The sequence below is a fragment of the Blennius ocellaris genome (genome assembly GCF_963422515.1).
Source record: "Blennius ocellaris genome assembly, chromosome: 20".
Classification (NCBI taxonomy): Eukaryota; Metazoa; Chordata; class Actinopteri; order Blenniiformes; family Blenniidae; genus Blennius; species Blennius ocellaris.
Window position 1 is genome coordinate 16,068,141 of NC_137669.1, and position 22,626 is coordinate 16,090,766.

The 22,626-nt window shown below is 43.5% G+C and overlaps 3 protein-coding genes across 4 annotated transcripts; 2 read left to right on the plus strand and 1 right to left on the minus strand.

Moving 5' to 3' along the window:
• The first annotated feature begins 342 nt into the window (after positions 1-342).
• On the plus strand, positions 343-7,238 carry LOC308144609 (ras-related protein Rab-5A). Of its 2 annotated transcripts, none has more exons than XM_080515769.1 (6): positions 343-507; positions 3,395-3,608; positions 3,848-3,999; positions 4,162-4,284; positions 4,520-4,613; positions 4,711-7,238. In XM_080515769.1, exons 2-6 carry the CDS (start codon positions 3,443-3,445, stop codon positions 4,824-4,826), a joined length of 651 nt encoding a protein of 216 aa, XP_080371895.1. In that variant the 5' UTR covers positions 343-507; positions 3,395-3,442; the 3' UTR covers positions 4,827-7,238. The 2 variants fall into 2 exon arrangements, with proteins under 2 accessions (XP_080371895.1, XP_080371896.1); XM_080515770.1 differs by having other exon boundaries at positions 3,419-3,608.
• Positions 7,239-7,695: 457 nt separating this feature from the next.
• kat2b (K(lysine) acetyltransferase 2B) lies at positions 7,696-17,739 on the plus strand. The gene is made up of 18 exons (XM_080516232.1): positions 7,696-8,001; positions 10,184-10,310; positions 10,424-10,569; positions 10,670-10,756; positions 10,865-11,046; positions 11,138-11,329; positions 11,510-11,613; positions 11,754-11,879; positions 12,156-12,289; positions 13,544-13,752; positions 13,832-13,958; positions 15,378-15,488; positions 15,582-15,725; positions 15,814-15,928; positions 16,021-16,051; positions 16,141-16,204; positions 16,277-16,361; positions 16,510-17,739. The coding sequence occupies exons 1-18, from the start codon at positions 7,801-7,803 to the stop codon at positions 16,701-16,703; spliced, it is 2,379 nt and encodes a 792-aa protein (XP_080372358.1). The 5' UTR covers positions 7,696-7,800; the 3' UTR covers positions 16,704-17,739.
• Positions 17,740-18,240: 501 nt separating this feature from the next.
• On the minus strand, positions 18,241-21,644 carry sgo1 (shugoshin 1; the record flags this gene model as incomplete). Its single annotated transcript, XM_080515619.1, has 9 exons — positions 18,241-18,400; positions 18,496-18,673; positions 18,823-18,990; positions 19,311-19,430; positions 19,510-20,313; positions 20,614-20,681; positions 20,771-20,823; positions 20,945-21,153; positions 21,500-21,644. 9 exons carry the CDS (start codon positions 21,642-21,644, stop codon positions 18,241-18,243), a joined length of 1,905 nt encoding a protein of 634 aa, XP_080371745.1.
• Between the last annotated feature and the right edge of the window lie 982 nt (positions 21,645-22,626).

The window sequence follows — 22,626 nt, forward strand, 5'->3', positions numbered from 1 at the left end:
GGTTTGTTTAGTTTAGTGGTTTTTAGATCCATAAGCAATAAAAAGATTATTCTGGATTATTTTGACATTTGATAGGGCTTTATGTACAGATTGTAACTGTTGCAACAACAGTTTTGCACTCAAGCTTCTTACGTGATTTGAATTCGTCAAACATTTCTGTAATAAAAATGCGTGAAGAACACGAAATCAATTTATTTATTTTCTTTTTTTGGGGGGGGGGGGGGGGGGCTTTGGTAACCACTGCTTGAACCAAAAGACAAGCTGTCACGGAGGGAGCGCCGCCTCACGGCGCCTCGCGCAGCGCAGACGCGCGGTGTGACGTGGCACGGAGAGCGGAAGAGCTTGTTTGTGTTTTGGTTCCAGGGGGAAGTTGCGAGAAGAAAAGAAAGGAGGAGACGTGACGGGATTGTTGAAATTGTTCCTGCTGTCCGTCCAGCGCCGCCTCGCCACGGTGTCCCGCTGCACCAGTGGTGTTTGAAGTCTGTGACCCGTCGCCCCGGCTCTCAGGTAGCGTACCGGCCGCGGCGTCCAGCTGGCTCGCGACGGACGTTAACGTTCGTTCGGTTGTCATCGGTGACTTGGTTAGCTCGCCCTGTCGCTACCTGCCTCCTGCTACTGTTTGTTAGCTGGGGAGGAAACTAGAATGGCAGGCCTTTGTCACCTCCTGCCGAGTCCAGCTGCTCCGTTTGGGGGGTGTTACGTCTCGGTTAGCCAGCGGCTCGCTGGACAGACTACAGTGACTTTGCTTAAAGCTAAAGGGAACCAGGTCAGTGGGTGGAACGCTAACGTTGCTACAAGCTAATGTGTTTATTAAGTGAAGGTTTGGCGACTCACAACAAACATTAGATAAGTTGCACGAAACACGAGCAGTTCAACCTCATAACATTGTGATTATGCTATATGTATGGTTGACTGTCTCGTTGTCTTCAGACCCGGGGCCAGTTTGCTAAGCTAACAAGCTGGAGAACAATAACAATTTGGGAAAATGGCGTCCCTTCTCTTGTATCAAAACAGATGCATCGCCTCAGCTAAAATCAGCACGTGTGTTTACTGTCAACTGACGACTGTAAAAGTCAAATACGATGAGCGTCGCAGTCACATGCACTGCAGTGGGCTGTCAGTCATCGTCATGACTCTGAATAAACACTGACGCTCTGTCCATTACCGTTTGTTTTCCCGATGCGTGTTTGTTTCCTACCAGTCATTTTAGCTTGTATTACGACGAATGCATCATTGTCCATCATTTGTTTGAAGCTGCTGCAGCTTCCTGCAGTCACATTTGTTCCTTAACTTTCTTCACAGTACCTCCAATACTGCTCTAGGAAAACATGTATTGCTCATTAACACACCACAAAATCACAGTAATGAGATTGAATTGAAACTCTACATAGATCTTGAGAACCATTTTCTCACTCGACATGCCTACAACCACCACCCCAATAGAGGCCACATTTATGATTTGTGGACAGCTGTGTTGTAAAGGCCCTCCAACAAAGATTTAAGGCTTCAACTGTAGTAAAGTCAACACTTGACAGTCCAAACACAACTGGTGATTATATCTGTTTATCACTCCTGTTGTCAATGTAATTATACCACTTGATGCTCCAATGTTTGGATGCTAAAGATATATATAATTTCCGGGACAAAGTAAAGCTTCAAGCAGAAAAGGTGTTGATGGTGATATCTGTGTTGATGTTATTGACATAACACATTCATGAACTGTTTCTTCAGAGGTCACACCAGATGAAAATATATCAACAAGAATACAAAATGTACCGTATCGCTGTCTCTGAAAAATAAGGTAATGATTAAAATGTACCCTGGATTATATATTTGTGAGTTTGCCGAGTGGAGGAGTGAAATTCAGGTTTCTGGTCAGGAATAAGATGACAAACTGACCTGTTTACCTCTCAACAATGGCCATTTGTGTTAAACAAATTTGGAAGCAGCTGATTCCTAAATAAGTTAGTAAGCAATGTATGAATGCTTGGTATGCAGCCATACAGCAGATTTCTCAGTGGTTAAGGGTCTTGAGCCGTGCGGGTGGGTCTGTTGTGAATCAGTGTTGTTGTTTATGACAAAACTTCTTTTGCTTTCTATTACCATGTGTGATCTGGTGGGCTGACTGATGATATTGAGGTGAACTATAACTACTTGAAAACTTGTCAACAAGACTCTTTTTGGATTTAAAAGCATGCTTTGATGGGTGAACGATGACTCACATTTTAAGGGTTAATGTTTTCAGTACATTCAATAAACATTGCTGACATGCTGGATCCCCAAAAATCTGGATTAGCAGCATAATTTGGGGGTGCCCCTCTATCCATGAATCCAGCTTAGGTTGAGTGTTTCTTAACCCTTCATCAGCAGAGTGATAATATTTAGTTCTTAACGTCATTCACAAAATATGTGACCAATTATTTGTGCTCTAAATTGGGAGATTTGTAAATATGGAAGAAAGCACAACAGCTCTGCTCACCACAAATAACATAGTTACGTTCAACCCTGTTTCCTTCCAAGTTAGTGCACCACTGTACATGACAGTATGTGCCATTTTGAAACCTATTCTTCACACTTATGATCCGTAGGTACTGCCAATTTATGCATACTTTTGTTATGCAAACATGTACAAAAATCTATAATAAAAATTACAAGAATTTTCCAATGTTGTAATTGTGAAACGTGTTATTTTGGTCAGTTTTACTCATTTAAACAGCTATTGTGTAAAATACCCTATAAAGGGTACATTTGCCTACAATTTCAGCTTCCAATGGTTTTGATAAGAGTTAATTTTAGTTCAGTAAATGGAAGTATATTCTTGTGAGTATGCACATCATGCTCGTTGTAAGGTCACCACTTTCGCTCAAGAGGTAGCTCAATCTTTTTTTCCGCATCAAGAGTTTTTACCATTTTTAGACACTTGATTAATGTTGTATAGTCATCTCAATGCCTGAAAGCATCTGTATCTGCCTATAAAGAGCAACTGCTGTCTTTACTGCCCACTTTATTTAAATAGTTTTGCTGTATGTCACGGACAAGTCGTGTCATTGTGGAAATCAAATAATTTGTTGTATTCTGAGCTGTAAAGTTCCACATCATATCAGAAAGATTAACTTTTCGCAGCTCTAAAGACAGCCTTAGTTTTGATGATGCACATATGTTGTATGAGTTTATGCAAATAGGGTTTGTTTTGCGCATGTCAACGTGTGTGTGTGTGTGTGTGTGTGTGTGTGTGTGTGTGTGTGTGTGTGTGTGTGTGTGTGTGTGTGTGTGTGTGTGTGTGTGTGTGTGTGTGTGTGTGTGTGTGTGTGTGTGTGTGTGTGTGTGTGTGTGTGTGTGTGTGTGTGTGTGTTATTCTAGAAGTGTCAAAAACATGTTCCCTTGTTTGTTGCAGCTGATAGTGAGCTTTGGCCTGCAGGATACCAGGGGATCTGTCTAGATCATGGCCAATCGAGGTGGAGCTACGAGGCCCAATGGACCCAACGCAGGCAACAAAATCTGTCAGTTTAAGCTGGTGCTGTTGGGGGAGTCGGCTGTGGGGAAGTCGAGCTTAGTGCTCCGTTTTGTCAAGGGCCAGTTCCACGAATTCCAGGAAAGCACAATAGGAGGTGAGTGTTACATCATCAAAGCGAGACACCGCTGTCAAACTGCCAGCTTCTGGTAGATACGATCTGGTTGGTGTTGTGATTGCGAAGTGTGTTTGCATCTGGAAAAATCATTTTATCACTTTTTTTTTTTTTTTTAATGAATACTTATAGATGATTTAAGCCAATTTTTTTTTTTGTTTGCAAAAACTGTTTGTGCGCGAGGCTTGGAGAATATAATTATGGTATCTTTTCCCATTCAGCGGCCTTTCTCACTCAGACGGTGTGTCTTGATGACACAACAGTGAAGTTTGAAATCTGGGACACTGCGGGTCAGGAGCGTTACCACAGTTTGGCGCCGATGTATTACAGAGGAGCACAAGCTGCCATTGTGGTCTACGACATCACAAATGAGGCACGTTTGTCAGTCGTATTACTCTCCAGACATCACAGCGACCGACTTTCACATGTCCTACTGGCCTGAGCCCAGGCTGCAGGCCAGCAAAGCAATCACACAAATGACAATGTGAAGGAGCATCGGCTTATTAACAAGTGGCTCAATTTCGTCTTTTTGCAGGAGTCCTTCACACGTGCGAAAAACTGGGTAAAGGAGTTACAAAGACAAGCCAGTCCTAATATAGTCATTGCTCTGTCTGGGAACAAAGCTGACCTCGCCAACAAGAGAGCCGTGGACTTCCAGGTCAGTGCATGTGCACACACACACACACACACACACATTGCAGCTTGTGTTTTCACCTGTTTCCTAACAGAAACATATATTGCTTTGTAAAAATGTGACTGTATCCAAAGGACATATTACAAACAATGAGATGATTATTCTCCACAACTATAACTTTTACCACTGATTTTCTTTCTTAAAAGATATTTTAAGAGGGACATGTTTTTAAAAAGGTTTATTTATGTTGTGTCAACAGGATGCACAGTCCTATGCAGATGACAACAGCTTACTCTTCATGGAGACTTCAGCCAAGACGTCAATGAATGTGAATGAGATATTTATGGCTATTGGTATGTTAACCTTGCAAAATGGAAGGAAAAAAAACGTTTTTTTTGTTTGTATCAGTTTTAATTTAGTTCGCTTTTTTTTCTTCTCTCTCTCTTTTAGCAAAGAGATTGCCAAAAAGTGAGCCCCAAGCTCCAGGACCGAACAGTGGGAGGAACCGGGGAGTGGACCTTACAGAAACCGCCCAGCCAGCCAAGGCTCCTTGCTGCAGTAACTAACATGAAAAACATCGTCCCCCGATCACCCTGTCGAGCAGTAACTAATGCGGCCAACGCCCCCAATGCCACTGCAGTTACTAATTCAATGTGTCACCCATTCTCTGAAACAAGAAGAGATGCTCCGCGGCCCTCAACTTCTTTCCTTTTTGTTTTTGTTTTTTTAATTCCTTAGTAGCAAAGTGAACACCGTGACTCTGATATCTCTTCTTGGCTCGGCCTCTTTTCCTCCACTGTGGTTGTGCTGCTACCAGGTGAAGCCTCCTAACCACTCTGTCTTACTTTCTGCCATCTAACCTCCTTACATCTATCAGTTGCTGCTGATAGAAATGTGAATGCAGATATTAGATACATCCCTGTTCCCGTCTGATGTGTAGATTGGAGTTCCATTTAGAGGAAGTGGTTGCTTCTCTTTTCTTGGATAGCTGAAGACTTTACTACTGCGTTTCTAATAGTCCTCTGGGTTATTTTTTTTTGTAAAGTTGCTGATTATTATTAAACTTTGTCAAGGCAATGGATGCACATTGTTGTAAATTAACATGGCCACAAATAGGGAGAAAAAAAAACCAACCTTTGCCTGCAGTAGTCCAGAAGAAAATCTATTAGAGGAATGTATTGATTCTAAGAGGATTGACCACGTGCAGAAAGAAAAACAGGAACTCTAAGCTCTACATTTCTCTCGAGTCACAGAAACCATTTTATCCTAAAAAAAAAAATGTTAAAAAGTGGACTGCAGTCCTATTTAAATTTCTCTCTTATTCCTTCCGTCTGCCCACCGCTACTACTGTGTCCCTGACATTAAACCTGAAGTAGCTCTCCTGTACATTGTCTTACACCACCTGTAGGCTCTGATCTGGGGCCGTGCCTGCTTGTAGCTGTCCCTAGTGGCATCGTGCAATGTTTCACAGTATTTACTGTGTGAGTTAAGTGTCTGCGAGGACCAATGCAGCACAGCAAAACCCCCGTTTTATCTTCATTAAGGCCTCCGAGGTGCACGTCACTGCCGCCACCTCTTCATATGCCCACGCAACGTCCTCGCCCCAAATCTTGGTCAGCCGGGGTTCTGCCTTTTGGATGATTCACTCTTTCTTTTATTTTTTTTTGAAAGATAGTATTAGTGTTGCTGGAAGGGGTTTTGTGGGGAGTTGCAATATGTGCTACTTGCTTCACGATCATATTGGAATCATGATTATTTCGCGTCGTCTCTGAATTAGGAAGTGCGGCTGTGTGTCGGCGTGTACAGAACGGGCCTGGGTTGGCTGGCTGGTGACAGATTTCATTCTCTGACTTAACCTACAAGCACATCTGTGTGTGTTTGTGTGCGCATGTGTGCAAGCTTGAACACACCCTTGCACAAGAACACAGGCGTTATTGACCTCCTCCCCCGAGACCTGACCGTCATCCTACATCAGCACACGCAGTCTGTTACACCCGATTCTCAGCAGATGAGCACACACCTGTTTCACTTCACCCCTTCACTGTACATTGTTACATACAGACACACGTGCACGCACAGACACATACACGCACATATACTACTTCTGGTCAATAACTCTTTTTCCAGGTCTGTCATGCCTTGCACTAATGATGCTCGTGAATATATCTTGTCATAATTTCAGCCAGTGTGATATAAATATATATATATAAATATATAAATAATATACTGTAAATAGGGTGTTGCAGTGTAGTCTATCTTTTTTCAATTTACCAGTGACAGGACTAATGCTTGCTCGGGAGTTCAGATAATCACAAATAAAAAGAAAACTGTACAGTTAGCCGGAATAAACAGCTACAATATGGATTTGGAGTTTTGTTGCCGTTTCTTTTTTTTTTTCCAAACAAATGGTTAAATTATAATCAGTGGTGGTCTTTATAAATGTCAGTAGTGTTATCAACAAAAAGAGAAATTGCATTTATTTAGTTGTCTGTCTTGTATCGTTTTCTCAAAAATTGTAGTTTTTCTTGAAAGAAAAGAGAAAAATATATCCAAACATTTGGGTTTCTGCTATTTTAACATCATGTCTCTGTCATTTCTCCATTTGTTTTCTTTGGGTATGGAATTGAAATGCCTTGACCGGTTCTCTTCCCTGCAAGTAAACGTAGAGACACTGGTTTTTTAAAGCTCCGAACGAGTCGGACACGAAGACACGAAACACTGCGATCATGTCTGCTTCTTCATAACATCTCGGTAATATATTTGTAGAAACAATTTAACATCTATCAGCTGGTGCGGTGGTATGGTGAAAATATGAATTAACACATTGTAAATTGTACGTTTCCTTTTTGTTTGGGTTTTTTTTTTTTTTGGTTTTTGCCGTGAACACTTAATTAAAGCTGAAAACATTTAAATGCAAGCATTTTACAGCACTGTTATGTCATGACCAAATAAATACTGAAATAAATTTGATCATTTATTGTAATAGTGTTGTGTGTGTGTCGTACGATGTGTGTTTGTGTGTGGACTTTGTAATTTTTTTATTTGCTTCTGAATACTTTTAAGATTGGCTGATTTTTAAAAAAAATACTTTTTAGGTTGTTTTTAATCCTCCGATCTTCAACATCACCTGTGCAATACATGTTTTGTGAGAGAATTCCACGTGTTTGAACAGTAATTTTGAGCCAATAGTGTATTAAACCTTACTGGTGCAGTAATTGTTCAGTGCTTGCATGTAATAACCGGATCCACCAGTCACTCTCTGTCTGCTCACAAAAGCTCCACGGAAGATTTTCCCCCCGTTACATTTGACCTTGAAATTTATTTTTTTTTGCTCCGAACGCTTGCATTTTGTGACCTCTCCTCTCTGGATCGTTGGCCTATCCCACTCGGGTCCCCTAGCGGAGGAAAATGGGCCTACAGTGAGAAAATTGAAAATAAGGATGAGCGCCATGTCTGATCCTCCGCTGGTGGAGTAGAGCGGACGGGGGCACGAGCGAATCGATCCCGGGCCGGCGGTCCCTTCGGGTTTCGGTGGGAGTCATGGCCGACAGCGCTGGCATTCAGCAAGGTTCGCCGGCCATCGGAGCCGCGGGCCTGGTTCCGGCCGCACCTGGAGCCGGGGGGACGGAGGGCTCCGGCGCCGCCGGAGGATCCGCACGTATCGCCGTGAAGAAGGCGCAACTCCGCTCCTCGCCGCGGCCGAAGAAACTGGAAAAACTCGGAGTGTATTCCTCCTGCAAAGTATGGCCACATTTTGCACACCGCAGACTTTCGGGGCGCGTGCAGTTTTTTGTTTTTTTTTTTGTTTTTTTTTGCGGGTTGATTCCTGAGGCAGCGCTATTTCCTGGGCCAGGTTGCAATAGTTTCCAAAATGCAAGCGCAGCAAAGGAAGCCATTGCCGCACTTCATTTTTTTTCCTCTTCTAATTTTCATGCACGAGCCAATAAGAGCGCGCTGTTTAACAGCCTGGATTATTTAGGTGTTATTATTATGATGGGAATCCTGAGGAGGGGGTGGTTGGGGGTGTGAGGGGGGGGGGGGGGGGGTGCATCCAGCTGCAAGGCGTCCAGTGGTTTTACAGTCCTACTATGTTTCTGTTGAGGTGGGGGGTTGGTGGACGTAAACATTGGCTCGGCGCTGCTCGGTGGGAGCAGCAGGCTGCGCGCACAGGGGCTGGACCCCCGCCTCCCCCCCCTCCGCCCCCACCCAAACTGCCCACCGGGAGGTTTCACGGTCTCCCCGTGCCGCTGTCAGAGAGCCACGGCACATAGAGGGGAGCGCGTCGGGCTTATGCGGGGTACGGACCGACGAGAGGGGACGGGGTCTTTGTTTTGACAGGGTGACAGCTGCTGGGGGGGCGGAGTTTGTTGTTGTCGGAGTGCGCGTGCGCAGTGCTGCACCTCCAGCTGACGCTGACAAGCCGCCACCATCGAAAACCCTGTGCAGCGCGACAAAGTCTGAACAGATCTGCATAAGGCAGAATTTAATGCTACTGGTGTCCATTTCTGAAGAAACAAGACTATTAAAATGTTTGATACCGGATACATATAGTGAAATATTACAGGTTGAATACTGTTTTCGCCATTTTATTAATTTTGCTTTCATCTCAAGATGCCCACACCAGTTAATAATAGCACAATAATATATGAATAACTACAACTTTAAATCTCTTTGTTTTTAGTGCAACATCGTAATAACATATCATTGAGAAGTTGACATTTAATGAACATGATCATATTACAACACAATAAACCAAAAACCTTAAAGGTCAGCAATTTCAACAATGTGCTTTACAACTTACAAATCAGATTAAAATTTGTATTACTTTTTTTTTATCTTCAAAGGCATGAAACCTTTGGCCACATATAGTTGGAATCAAAAAATACCGTCAGCTGTAGTTCATATTATGATCAGAACATCTTGTAACTACATCTGTGTGTTTATCTTGATGACCTGAAATGACTCGCCATATAGTACAGACTAAACGCCCCTGGTGGCCAAATAAACATATTGCAGTTAATGTCTTACTTTCCTAAAACTATCACATTTGATCTTGCGGGCCGGATTGGACTCTGGAGGGCCCGTTCTGGCCGGCAGGCCAATCGCCTGACACCCCTGATTCAGACCAAGAGAATGAAAGTCAATGTATCACTGAATATGATGTCAAATGAGTTCGACTAATAAAATGATAGTATACTTGATATACATCAATTAAGCTCAAAGCATGTGTTTGGTCTCTGGGGGGAAAACCAGAATAGCTGGAGAACTCTCAGGTACGCCCAGAGAGAAGGTGCAAACTCCACAAACACCAAAACTGGGATTAAATAATCTCTATGTGATGCAGCACTTTACCACCGTCTTAGTGCAAAGACTCCATTCTGAAAACTTCTGCATCTCATCAACAATTTTGTTACCAAAAACCCAGACTTACTGGGATTTATGCAATGAAAAAGGTTAACTTTTAACCGTATCCCATTTTCGTTCCTGCATCTTGGTGTAAAGAACAGCAACCAAAATCAGGCTCCTCCTCTGAGACCCACCGAGTCATTTTGCAGCCAAAAATGCAACAGATGATTAACTTAATTTGGCCGTCCAAATCTGTACAAAGATCTAAAATCAAGTCCGCCACTGTGTTTCTGCCCGTTTATGCAAATCCCCACTCACAGCTTGACCGGCAACAACATAGCTGATGTGAGCACCAACCAGCAACTGAACAATCTGCTGTTCACTGCTGGAAAACATAAGCTTCATTAGCTAACGAGTGATGAAAATGTTATGAAGCTCATCCCGTGGGCCAGATCGGACTCTCTCACCTCGAGTTAAACAAATGTGTTTATAGAGTACGTGGAAACAAAATACCAACTAATTGTAAAACAAAGTCAAATTAAAAAATACATAAAATGTTATCTGATTGTTTCACCAGGCTGAAGGCGCTTGTAAGTGTAATGGTTGGAAGAGTCAGAACCCCCCTCCGACGCCCCCACAAACCGACCAGCAGTCCAACGCAGTCAACCTGCAGGAGCCCTGTCGGAGCTGCTCTCACACTTTGGGTAAGTCAAGAGTGTGCGCAAATTATGGAATTATAGATGCATTAACCACAAAAGCAATGTGGACTGAGAGCTATTCAGAGTGTCTTTTTTTTTTTTCTTCTTCCCCCCCTCAGGCGATCATGTGACCCATCTAGAAAATGTTTCTGAAGAGGAAATGAATAGGCTTTTAGGTATCGTCCTGGATGTGGAGTATCTGTACACATGCGTTCACAAGGAGGAAGACGCCGACACTAAACAAGTCTACTTTTCCCTCTTTAAAGTAATTCAAAAACATTTTTTTAGAATCAATTCATATGAGGACACGATTTCAAATCTTAAAATGCCTCAAATGTAACTTTTATGTGTGTGATACATTTCAGCTGTTGAGGAAATCAATCTTACAAATGGGTAAACCAATGCTTGAGGCACAGGAGAGTCCGCCGTTTGAAAAGCCCGGCATTGAGCAGGTACATCACAATTAACACCGAACACTGTTAGAAACTGCAATCCTACATCTTCTAATTTAAAATGTAAATGTCCTTTCTTTTCTCCTCACATGTGCTTCCGGACCCCAGGGGGTGAACAACTTTGTCCAATACAAATTCAGCCACCTGCCATCAAAAGAACGACAGACTATAATGGAGCTGGCGAAAATGTTTCTCAACCAAATAAACTATTGGCAGCTGGAAACGCCATCTCAGAGACGCCAAAGGGTGCCCAACGACGACGTTGCTGGATACAAAGCCAACTACACCAGGTAAGCAGCACTAAGTTACACGTCCCGTTCTTGTAATCCAGTTGCACTTCAACTGCTTCGGAATCGACTCGTGCGCTTGTGTCGGTTCCAGGTGGCTCTGCTACTGCAATGTGCCTCAGTTCTGCGACAGCCTGCCCCGGTACGAGACCACGCAGATATTCGGGCGGACCCTGTTGCGCTCCGTGTTCACTGTGATGAGGAAGCAGCTGCTGGAGCAGGCCCGGCAGGAGAAGGACAAGCTTCCCCCTGAGAAACGCACGCTCATCCTTACACACTTTCCCAAGTAAGAGTTTTGGAAAGACCGAGAAGCGCCGGGGTTCACCGTACAGCTCTCAGGACTTGGAACGGCATAGATTTGACCTGCTACTTACTCACATGTGCTACAGTTGCACCCGGATTTATGATATAGTTTAAAATGTCTGTCCTTTTTAATATGTTACTTGCATGTCTTTTCGTTATTCAGGTTCTTGTCTATGCTGGAAGAGGAGGTGTACAGTCACAGCTCTCCAATCTGGAGCCAAGACTTCTTGGCAGGAGCAGCAGGAGGGAAGATTCCTATCCACACAGGTAGCACACACACCCTCCCGCGGCCAAACAGAAACAAGCCTAACAAGTACACCTTTTATTGGGATTTTGTATTTTACGAATAGCATTTTATTATAACTTTTTTTTTTAATTTCCAATATCTCTTCCTTGTCGCTTCATAGTTATCAGTGCACCCCCGGTGGCCAGGTCCCTGTACTACAGCACCAGTCCAGTATCTGTGGACCCGTCGGCCGGCGACAGTGTCAGTCCTGCCAGGAAAACAGCGTCTGTACTGGAGCCAAGCCCAGGTAGTCCAGGCAAACCTGTCATTACTCAGAAGGTTGCAATGACGCCAAATCATTATGTAACACTTGAGAGTAAACAGGGAGCAACCAGATGACGTTAGGCAACATTTAAAGGTTAATGTCACAGTTTGATTTTGTTGTCCTGTATTTATCCAGTTCCAAGCAGGATCACAAAACAATATGTATATATATATTTATTTAATTTTTTTTTTATCTAACAAAAGCAAAATAACTTTCAAATTCAGGTGACCTGACCTCTGTGTCCATTCGTTCTCATAGTTGGAGAAAAGCGTAAACCCTCAGAGCCTCTTCACCATGAAGAAAACAAGAGACCCCGGGTAGTGGGCGACATCCCGATGGATCTCATTAATGAAGTCATGGCCACCATCACTGACCCCGCTGCCATTCCAGAGGTAACAATTACAATTACTTCCACTGATCCAAATGTTTCCATACTCATTATAAAAGCCATGCGAAATAAAGAAAATAAAACATTTAAACCTGTAACACTCCATGTGGACTTGAGAAAAAGAAAATAGCAAATCAGGTAGTTATTAAAGAAAAAAATTGATCAGGAAGAGAATTATATTCACTTATTTGGCATTTTAATGCTGCTACATTTAATTCTCAAATCATTTTGTCTTTAGCAAAGATTATTTTGACATATTTGTCACCTCATTGAGTATTAGTAAAAAAATATGTATCACTACTCATGGAGAATGGACACCAACGGATGCAACGACATATTGGAGAATTTAATAGTTTTGCAAACAGATATAGAATTGCTTATTCTCTCGCTGAAATATTTGATTTGGTTTTGAATTTTTTTTAAATTGGTCATCAATCTTTCTGCAGAGACTGGGACGCCTGGTTAATGTCATCTCAGGATAACTGTTCCTCTTTATTGCCTCTGCAGCTGTTGTGTTTAGCGAGAGAAGTTAGAATTACATTCAAACCAGTGTGTGTCATTACAGTTTTTAACCAAAAAGGTTTTCATTTGAATCCCCTGAAGCAAAGAAACCTCAACAAATCCCAACTCAAGCCAGCACAAGATAGGATAACCAGCCTGTACTCTCCTGAAGCTGTTTTGTGTTAACATATTCTTGGAACCGGTGTCACAAGTGATTGTCGTGCCACATTTGTGAAAATACGATCCTCTGAGATTTGAAAAAGATGTTGGAACACACTGCAAAGCTCATATGCTCCAATAGCAAAGCACAACTCTGAGAACACCATTTGAGCCTGGAGCTCACTGACACTCAAAACAGAAGTCCACATTCAAATACACACAGCAAAAAACACCCGCATGCAAACCCCTAAAGCCAACCAAAGTGGAACTCGGGGTCAAGCGCAAGCCACTATACCACTGTGGGGTCAATTCCAACCCATGGGTTCTTGTTTAAAGCAAATTACACTTGAGCAACTGCGTCCAAAAGCAATTAACACCTCGCTGCGTTTTCATCCAGAAGAATGAACTTACTTTTCAGACAACTGAAAGCTCTTAACGGGAAGGTTAGATCTCCATGTGCTGTGTAATGTGCAGCTGTCTGTTGCTGCCAATGAGGACAGCATATCCAGGCCCCCTTTTAGAGCTGTGTTTTCTCATCCCGACAGCTATGATGGGATCAAGATGTTCACAATTTCTTAATGCCTCCCCTCCCGTGCAGACCAGCCTGCTGTCGGCTCACTCCGCACGAGACGAAGCGGCCCGCCTCGAGGAGCGCAGAGGGGTGATTGAATTCCACGTCATTGGAAACTCACTAAACCAGAAGCCCAATAAGAGGATCCTGATGTGGCTCGTCGGCCTCCAGAATGTCTTCTCGCACCAGCTGCCCCGCATGCCCAAGGAGTACATCACACGGCTGGTCTTTGACCCGTAGGTGAAACGACACTTTGTCGCGTGCGGAGACGGAAGGCGAGGCTCGCTTTCAATTCTAACCTTTTTTTCACGGCAGGAAGCACAAGACACTGTCTCTCATCAAGGACGGCCGCGTGATCGGAGGGATCTGCTTCAGGATGTTTCCGTCACAAGGTTTCACTGAGATTGTATTCTGTGCCGTGACCTCCAACGAACAAGTGAAGGTGAGAAAAGAACCGTCCCCGTCTTGTGTCTCAGCTTCGATTTTCACAATCTATTAATCGGTGGATTCTTTTTTTTTTTTGGAGTGATCAATTTATTTGAACTATACCAAGTTCCCTCATTTCATTTCTGCTGCTTTATTGGGTAAATAGAACATTGGTGTTGACAGAGCAAATAAGGAGCCACTCAACAAGCTTCTACTTGAGTATTCTGTTTTTTGGTTTTTTTTAAAGAGCTTTAACTGAAGAAAAAAACGATGCCTCATGTCAGTGTTGCTGAAGATGCTTCCAGTAAAGACAGCAGCTTGCCCGAATGGACAGGTTTCTCACATTATAGCACAATTTACAACAATTCAAAAGAAACGCAGTAAATAGTCCAAAAGAGCCAATAACCAGCAAGACAAGCACTTGGAGAGACAGACTCCTGGAAGTGATGCATCAGTGTGGATTTATGAACCAGACATAGAAGATTAATCACCATTTGACAGGCAGCGAGTAACAGGCTATGTTTCACATAGATAGATAGATGGATCTTTCCAGTTGCTCCACAGAGAATCTAATATTTATGGTGAAATATGTTCACAGAGAAAGGCTACTAAGAAGTGTCTTGCTGGACTGACGAGATCAGCCGTTTACTATAAATAAGTTGGCCTCGTCAGAATATAAAAGAGGAACGTAATGTGATGAAATCAAGCAGTTTAAAGACGGTATCGACAGGATGAATGAAAACAGTAGCAACAGACAAGCGGCGAAACCGTGTTCGCGCAAGTGACGCACATTTCATTCAAAACACGTTCAAAACAGCTCTTACCTTTACTCCTAACTGAAGTTCATGATTCTTTTGAGCAAAAATAAATCCATGAGTTACTACCTCCTGGTCCGATTAAAATCCAGTTTAGAAAATAGTTTGGAGATAAAAGCCTCCATTGGGAGGGGAAAAAAGTGAACCTGCTCTTGACTTGATTGATTGTTGTATTAAGAGTCTGCCGGCTCACGAGCGCCTCCTGCGGTGATGTTGAAGAACTGTCTGTCTCACCTGCCTCTTCAATACAGACGCTATTCAGTGTACCTCAGCTAAATTCTCGGAAGTCAGGGGGCCAATATTAAAGCGTTTGAAACATCTTATTGGAGACACACACGGAGACAGCAGCACGCTCTCATTGTCAGCAATCAGCATACTTTATCAGTTTTGCAAAGCCTGCCGGTTGTACATGTTTTAGTTTTGTGAAAAAACAAAAAGATGCGACAATAACTGGTGATGTGAACAGCTCTGTAACATGGGGAGTGACTTGTGAAATGTGCAAACAACACAGCAAATCAATAATGAAACTTGTTGACGCTTAAAGTAATAGATCCTAATAATATTATCAATACATTGTTTGCAGCCCTACTTTGCGTTTAATTTTCTGCTGGTGATTACAGGGTTATGGGACACATTTAATGAACCACTTGAAGGAGTATCACATCAAGCATGAAATCCTCAACTTCCTCACTTACGCCGATGAGTATGCCATTGGTTACTTCAAGAAACAGGTAACATGTTCGACTTGTATGTATTCAATATTACAAAAAAAAAAATAATAATAATCCAAATCTATCTCCAACATTTCCCCTTCTTTCTTACAGGGTTTTTCTAAAGACATCAAGGTCCCCAAGGCCAAGTATGTGGGCTACATTAAGGATTACGAGGGGGCCACGCTCATGGGCTGTGAACTCAATCCCAGCATTCCTTACACGGAGTTCTCGGTTATAATCAAGAAGCAGAAAGAGGTCCGTGGCGGACATTTTTTTTCCCTTGTAATCTTCAAGACTTTTGTCCTCTCGCTCATTGTCTTTTAATTCGTCTTGTCGTCCACAGATTATCAAGAAGCTGATAGAGCGGAAGCAGGCTCAGATCAGAAAGGTCTATCCGGGGCTGTCCTGTTTTAAGGATGGCGTCCGACAGATTCCCATTGAGAGCATTCCTGGCATACGTACGTTACAGCGCCGTACACGGACGCATTTTGTCTTTCATAGATGGTTCGGCTGACGCGCGAGTGTAATTCCGTTGTGCTTAAACCAACAGGTGAGACTGGCTGGAAGCCTGTGGGAAAAGGGTGAGTGTGACGGATTGACGGATGATGCCAACAGCTCACGGTCAGTATCGACATTGTGACCTCTCTCCTCGTCTCTTTTGCTACTCTAGGAAAGAGCTGAAAGACCCGGACCAGCTTTACAGCACCCTGAAAGTCATTCTGCAGCATGTGAAGGTGAGCGAGAGACACACGCACCGTCCACATCTGACGCACTTCCCTAAACCTGCTCTGCTCGGTTTATCGTAGAGTCACCAGAATGCCTGGCCTTTTATGGAGCCTGTGAAGAAGACCGACGCACCGGGGTACTACCAAGTCATTCGCTTCCCCATGGGTAAGTTGGCTTCACACCACAGAAGAAGAAGAAATTGAGTGGATATAAGAGCACAGTGATGATGGCAAAAGTCATTTGCGTCTCTGTAAATCAATGTTTTGCAGAACTAATACACATATGATCTTAAACGTTCGACCTCTCCGCACAGATCTCAAGACAATGAGCGAGCGTCTGAAGAGCAGGTACTACACAACGCGCAAGCTCTTCATGGCGGACATGCAGCGCATCTTCACCAACTGTCGGGAGTACAACCCCCCGGAGAGCGAGTACTACAAGTGTGCCAACTTACTGGAGAAGTTCTTCTACACCAAGATCAAGGAGGCGGGCCTCATTGAGAAGTAGACGAGAGGATGAGCTCACGTTGGGAGTTCAGGAAGAGACGAATGAAGAGCAGGACTGCTGGGTGATGTGAAAGGTGGAAAAATGGGTCTGAAGCTTCGACTCCTCGAAGATCTGCTGACCCCTTTTAAAGTTTCATACAAAAGAAGTGTCTTTGTTTTGGGGTTGGTTGTTTTTTTTTTGGGCCAAGTATTGCAGAGGTCTGTGGAAAGCGAGGACAACAGGAGGGTGCGATTCGGATAAAACGAGGCGGTGAAATGTTCCGCCTTCGTGTCAAGACGCTGGAATTTTACCCAACCCGACTCCACACTGCCGCCTCCTCTCAGGTTATCGATGTCGTGAGGAGCCAGTACACCTGCGGCGCGCCGAGTCGTTACAATAGTGTTCCTGTCTGTATAACTCTATTCTGATGAGGTCAAATGTTTCTCTATGATGAGTTCATCCTGCCAAAAGAGGAATACATATTTTAAATTTGTACAGATTTGAATGATTTTCAAGCACTTATACCCACTGTATATTTTAAATGTGTATATAACATATATTTTCTTTGTCAGAACTAAAGAAATCTTTTTTTTTTTTTCCCCACCAGGCCACATAGGGCAGTTTGACTATCAAAAATGCACTTTTATTTTTCCAAGTATTAGTTAACATAAATAAAAGCATCATCTTCTCTTCAGATTTTTGTTTTACAGAAAAAAAATACACTGTTGACTAAGGACTAATTTAATAATTTAGAGTTTATTCTTATTTATGTGCTGTAATTTAGAAGTTATGCTTAAAATGAGGTCTTAATTTATTATTTTTGTCCAGCAGATGGAGATTGATAACTTTATACTTTGGAGATAAATGAAAAGATTGTGCAATACTATGTAGTTTTGCTGTTTTTTGTTTTTTTTTGTAAAAGAAAAATTTAAAAAAATGTGTTTGTACTTTAGGGGGATAAAAAAAATGCCTTTTGTAAAATATCTGGGAAAAAATTATCTCATGCTCTTTGTACAATTGGTTTTAATGATAGTATTAGCCTATTTTATAGACTGAATAAAACAGAAGAGAGGCTAAACTCTGTCCGGAGCTTTTCATTTTAGGTGTGTATCGTTCATCCCATTCACCAGAACACACACACACAGGTCAACAAATATATTACTGATCTACATTACGATTTGTATTGTTCAAAGTTAAAGCCAGGCCTCGATTACATTGGTAAACTAACACCCAGTGACGTTCATCACATTAATTGTAGTTCATGCATGAAGCAGCAGGAGGGTTTACGTCACATTATCCACAAGAACTCGCAATTAAAGAGACACAACTCAGAATTTATTCGGTGTGAATATGTACTGTAAAATCTTACAATAACATCAGCAAAAATATAAGTCAAACTTAATTTCAGCTATTTGTATGGGGGAGCCGTGTTTGTATCTGCCACATAAAAAGAAAAAAACAACCTAAAACCGACGAGTCGACCATTAAAGAGATCAATACAATACATAGGATACATTTTTACACGGGGAACACACCCAAGGCGAAACAAGGCGACTCGTCAGCGACATCCAACGAAGGACTCGTTGTATTTGTCGAGCGGCTGCTGGCTGCTCGCGGACTTCCTGGAGGTCTGCACGGAGAGGCGACCAGACTTCTGCTTGAAGACGGGCGAGCGGAGGAACTGCAGGTCCGTGAACTTGTCTCCACGACGGAGTTTCCTGTCAAAGTGTGAATCGGACCGTTGAGTGTCATCACAGCATAAAGGCAAAAAAAAAAGATCAACCTGTCTATCTACCGTGGTAAATCTACTCACGCGTTCAGTGACGGCTCCTTGTAGTTGACCGCCGTGGCGCTGCGGCGTCTGCGCGAGAGGACGGGGGTGGAGCAGCGGGCGTCGGACGGGCGGGAGAACTTGTGACCGGCTGCGGGGGACAGATTGGTCACATCACACAGACTCAAGCCCCGCCCTGCCGTCCGGACACCAAGCCCACCTGCAGAAAAGCGGCGGCGGCGGCGGCGAAAAGCACAAAGGAGGAGAAAGGAAAGGTGGAATTGAATCTGATCACCGGTGAAAAAAGAGTGCGATACGAGTTGATGCGCGGCGAAACAAGACACCCGTGACCGCGGCGGGCCGACTTACGTTTCTTGCAGGTTTTGAACCTTTGTGGCGTTTGGTGTGGTCGAAGGGTTGGAGCTTCACTCGGGGAATCTCCGAAACTCGACAGGACGTTGTCTAATCTCATCATCTCGGCCTCGACCAGCGGGCTGACGGGAGGCAAACAGTCCTGCAATTCTTCTCCCAGAAGCTCTGCAACAACACAACAAACAGCTCCACTTGAATCCAACAACCGGCAAATCAGTCTGATTAATGACTTGTGATGTATCTTAAAAGGAATCAGTCTGTCTCACGTGTTTTCTGTCTATACACAACAAAGTATATGTTCTATATCAGGAGGAGCCAAAACAGGCCCAATTGATCGCATTGTAAACATCAGGTCGAGTCTAAAACTTCATTTTTAAAGCAGGCGTAAACACTCAAGACAAGAAAATGTGTTGTTAACTTGAAATTGACATCCAACACCTCGACGTCCAATCAAAACTCGAGGAAAACAAAAACAAAACATTTACCTCGATTACGCTGTTGTTCCGGTCCGACCGGGTCGGGGACGTTCGGCGAGCTGGAATCAGGTAAACCTTCTCCGTCGTCGGTCACTGCAGCATTTGGACTTGAGTCCTCGTCCATGAAGACTACACACAACAAAAGACAATGTTCAGATATTACAAATAAAACAAGGAGAATCCCAAAATGACTCATCTAAATTCTCACCGCTGAACGGTTGTTTAGGAGGGACGTTTTCTTTGTGCCCGACTTCTCTGGAAAGCCGACCTCTGCGAGTGGCGACGGCCTTCGTCCCGCCAGGAGAACTCCTCTTCCTCCTGGTCTTCTGCGGGACATAAAGGCTGTCCTCCGACTCTGAAGACGGCGACGAAGAGCTGCATTCGTTCCGCGTGGAAGCCGCAGACGACCCTTCGGTTCGAACTTCCTCTCTTTGCGAAGCCCCCTCGCCGATGGGCGTGGTCGGCTGAGCATCTTCTGCTTTGGCTCTGAAAGGCGTGACGTGGACCGTCCCCTCGCAGTCAAAGTCAAACGTGTCGTTAAAACCCAGCGAGGTGTTGAGCTTGTTGCTCTGGGATTGGGGCGCAGCTTTGGACGATCGGTCCCGGCTCTTTGACCGGGCTCGGGGTTTGGGGTTCTCCCACGGCTTCTTTAACGGGGCACGATCCGGTTTTCGGCCTCTGTCGGGTTTCCGCGGAGCCGGTTCTGCTTTGGGGCGGGACTGCTGAGGACCTTTCCTGCAGGGCTGCTGCTGCTGACCTTTTTTGGCTGGAACAGGTTCAGGAGTCGAGTGTTGGAGTTCTACAGTGTCAATGGGGTCGGCTACTTGCTGCACTTGACTCTCGCCGCCACTGCGGACAGGATCACTTTCGCTGAAAACCATCTGTTCTTGCAAACGTTCAGACCGCCGCCTGCTTCTTCGGTCTGTGTTACGGCGTCTCACGCACACTGTCGGTGGCAATGTCAGCGGTTTTTCACATTCAAGAAGTTGATTCTTTTTCACGGGCTGCGGTTCTGAAAACAAACAGGAGGAAGAAAAAAAAAAAGTTCGACAAATTTTTGCAAACTAGACAGAATTGCCAACATAAATTCACCTGAAAATCCGAATAACAATCACTGTACATCCAAAAATGGCTCTCAATCACTATTTTGATTTTTTTCCCCCTCTAAATTGTGAGAAACAGCCATATATTTACTTTACTTACTTCTTGGGGTTCAGTTGATTAAGCAATATTAAATTACACATCATGTACCTATGGTGACAAAAATACAAAACTGCTACAGTAAATAAATATCGAATGCATGAGAAAATACCTGAAGTAATTGGCGAAGATTCACACAAATTGACGAGCTCGTCCAGCACCTCGCTGCTCCGCTTTCTTCTGTGAATTAAGATGTAGAAATCCAAACTCAAACTCGACGACGTGGATTTAGATATGGATGGATTCGAATGTCTGTTTCAAAACCGTACCTTTTAGAAACTGCACATTGGCGGGATTCAAGGAGATCGTCCGCAAGCTTCTTCTAGACCACAAAACAAAAGCACAATGCGATTCAGACACTAATAAACTAGATAACTGTGAACATCGCGGAAGCATCATTTGATATAGACAAAAAAAACAGTTTGGTGGTCTTGAGATTGTACCTCTGTAACACTCGCAACCAGAGCTTCTTGATCCTTCAGTTTCCTCTTGAGCAGCAGCAGGTGAAGAAACATGGCCTGTTGCTCTCTCTTCAGCTGGAGGATCGCCACATTGGCTTGCCTCACTTTCTCCTTCTCGGCCTGCAGAGCTACAGCCAGTACCTTGTTGTTCATCTGGACACCCTTGAGAATGGCGTTTGTGGAGTTCGACCCTGAGAGAACAAGCAGACATATAAATATTGGTGTAGACTCTTGTGTGTGGGCTTCCCCCAATTGATGGATTGGGCGTCTTACATGGCAATTACCTCCACTGGTGTACGTGAATAACGTTTGGTTTGACTTTGAGGCATGTTTGTTGATGTAGGTTAGTTTTATTTACCACCCTTGTTGTTAATAAGGTTGTAGGATTGAATAAAAATGAGTCACACACAACCTGGGCTGGGGATATGAACACTGATTGAATCAAACTTAGGCTAAGTTTTGAAGGAAAAAAAGAGCTACCTGGCTATAGGAAAAGCTTAAAATCTAAAGACAGTTACTGGCTGTGGTTTGGATTACCATTGTTTTTGTTGGTCATTCTGGATCGTCCCCTGCCGGGAGCTGAAGCACTGGCCAGACGTTTGTTTCTCTTCTCCTTCATCTTTTCCTTGATGTCCTCCAGACTCTGCTGGAAGGACTTCTTCTGAGCCCGCTCTCTCGCCATGATTCAAGACCCACGTTCTAACGTAAAGAAACCACAGAGCGTGAAGCTATAGAAGCGCTTCCCGACGAAAACAAAACAAACCCGAAGCTAAAATACATAGCCGACATAGCATGCTAGGCTAGCAGACTTAGGAAACGTTAACGTTTCCCTGCAGCCATTTCCGGTATCTGGTACAAAAAACCAAAACGATGTACAAATAATCTCACCAGAATTTGTGAAAGGAGACAGTTTATCGATGAAGCAAGACAGGTTCGTGGTATAATTCAGTTTTCCATCTAATCACATTTCATCCGTCTTCCAAAAAGTGGACGTTCGAATTTGGACCCGCGACCCCTGATTGGTGGGGCTTCTGGTGACGTCATATCCGCCTGGTAATATTTTTTTTCTCCACGAGATGGCAGTGACGTACACAAAATTAAACATGACTCCCTCCTGAATTGATTTAATTTATTTTAGCATTTATGACTCGGCCGCATATTCTTTGACACAACACAGCAGCTTAACACGCAGCATTGCAATTATCTCATTAGAATTCTTGGCGTTTCTCTCCATTTTGCTGTGTGTCTATTGGAAACAAACAAAGCAGAGTAAACACCCTGCACCACTTGGAGATAGAGGCACATTGTGTACTTGCTTAAGAAAAAAGAAAATTGGATTAAGACTTATCAAGAGTCAGACTCATTCAGCTCCTCCAAACTGAGTATTCATAATTGACTGCTGAAGATAAGAGCGACAGCAGCGCTGTGTAAAGTGCTTTGCTGTATGTGGATGGAGCTGATAATGGTGTAATCTCAAATCCTTCTGACAGGCAGTGTTTGAGTATTCCTTGAGGGTTTTCTCAAGCTCCTGTGACCTGTTCAATCTAAGATTACACAGCTGCTCAGGAAGGCAGCCAGTTATTAGATGAATTTTAAAATGGTCTTTGTCTTTCAACACATACAAGTATGTGTAATAGAAATGCACAAAAATACCTGTCTTTAAA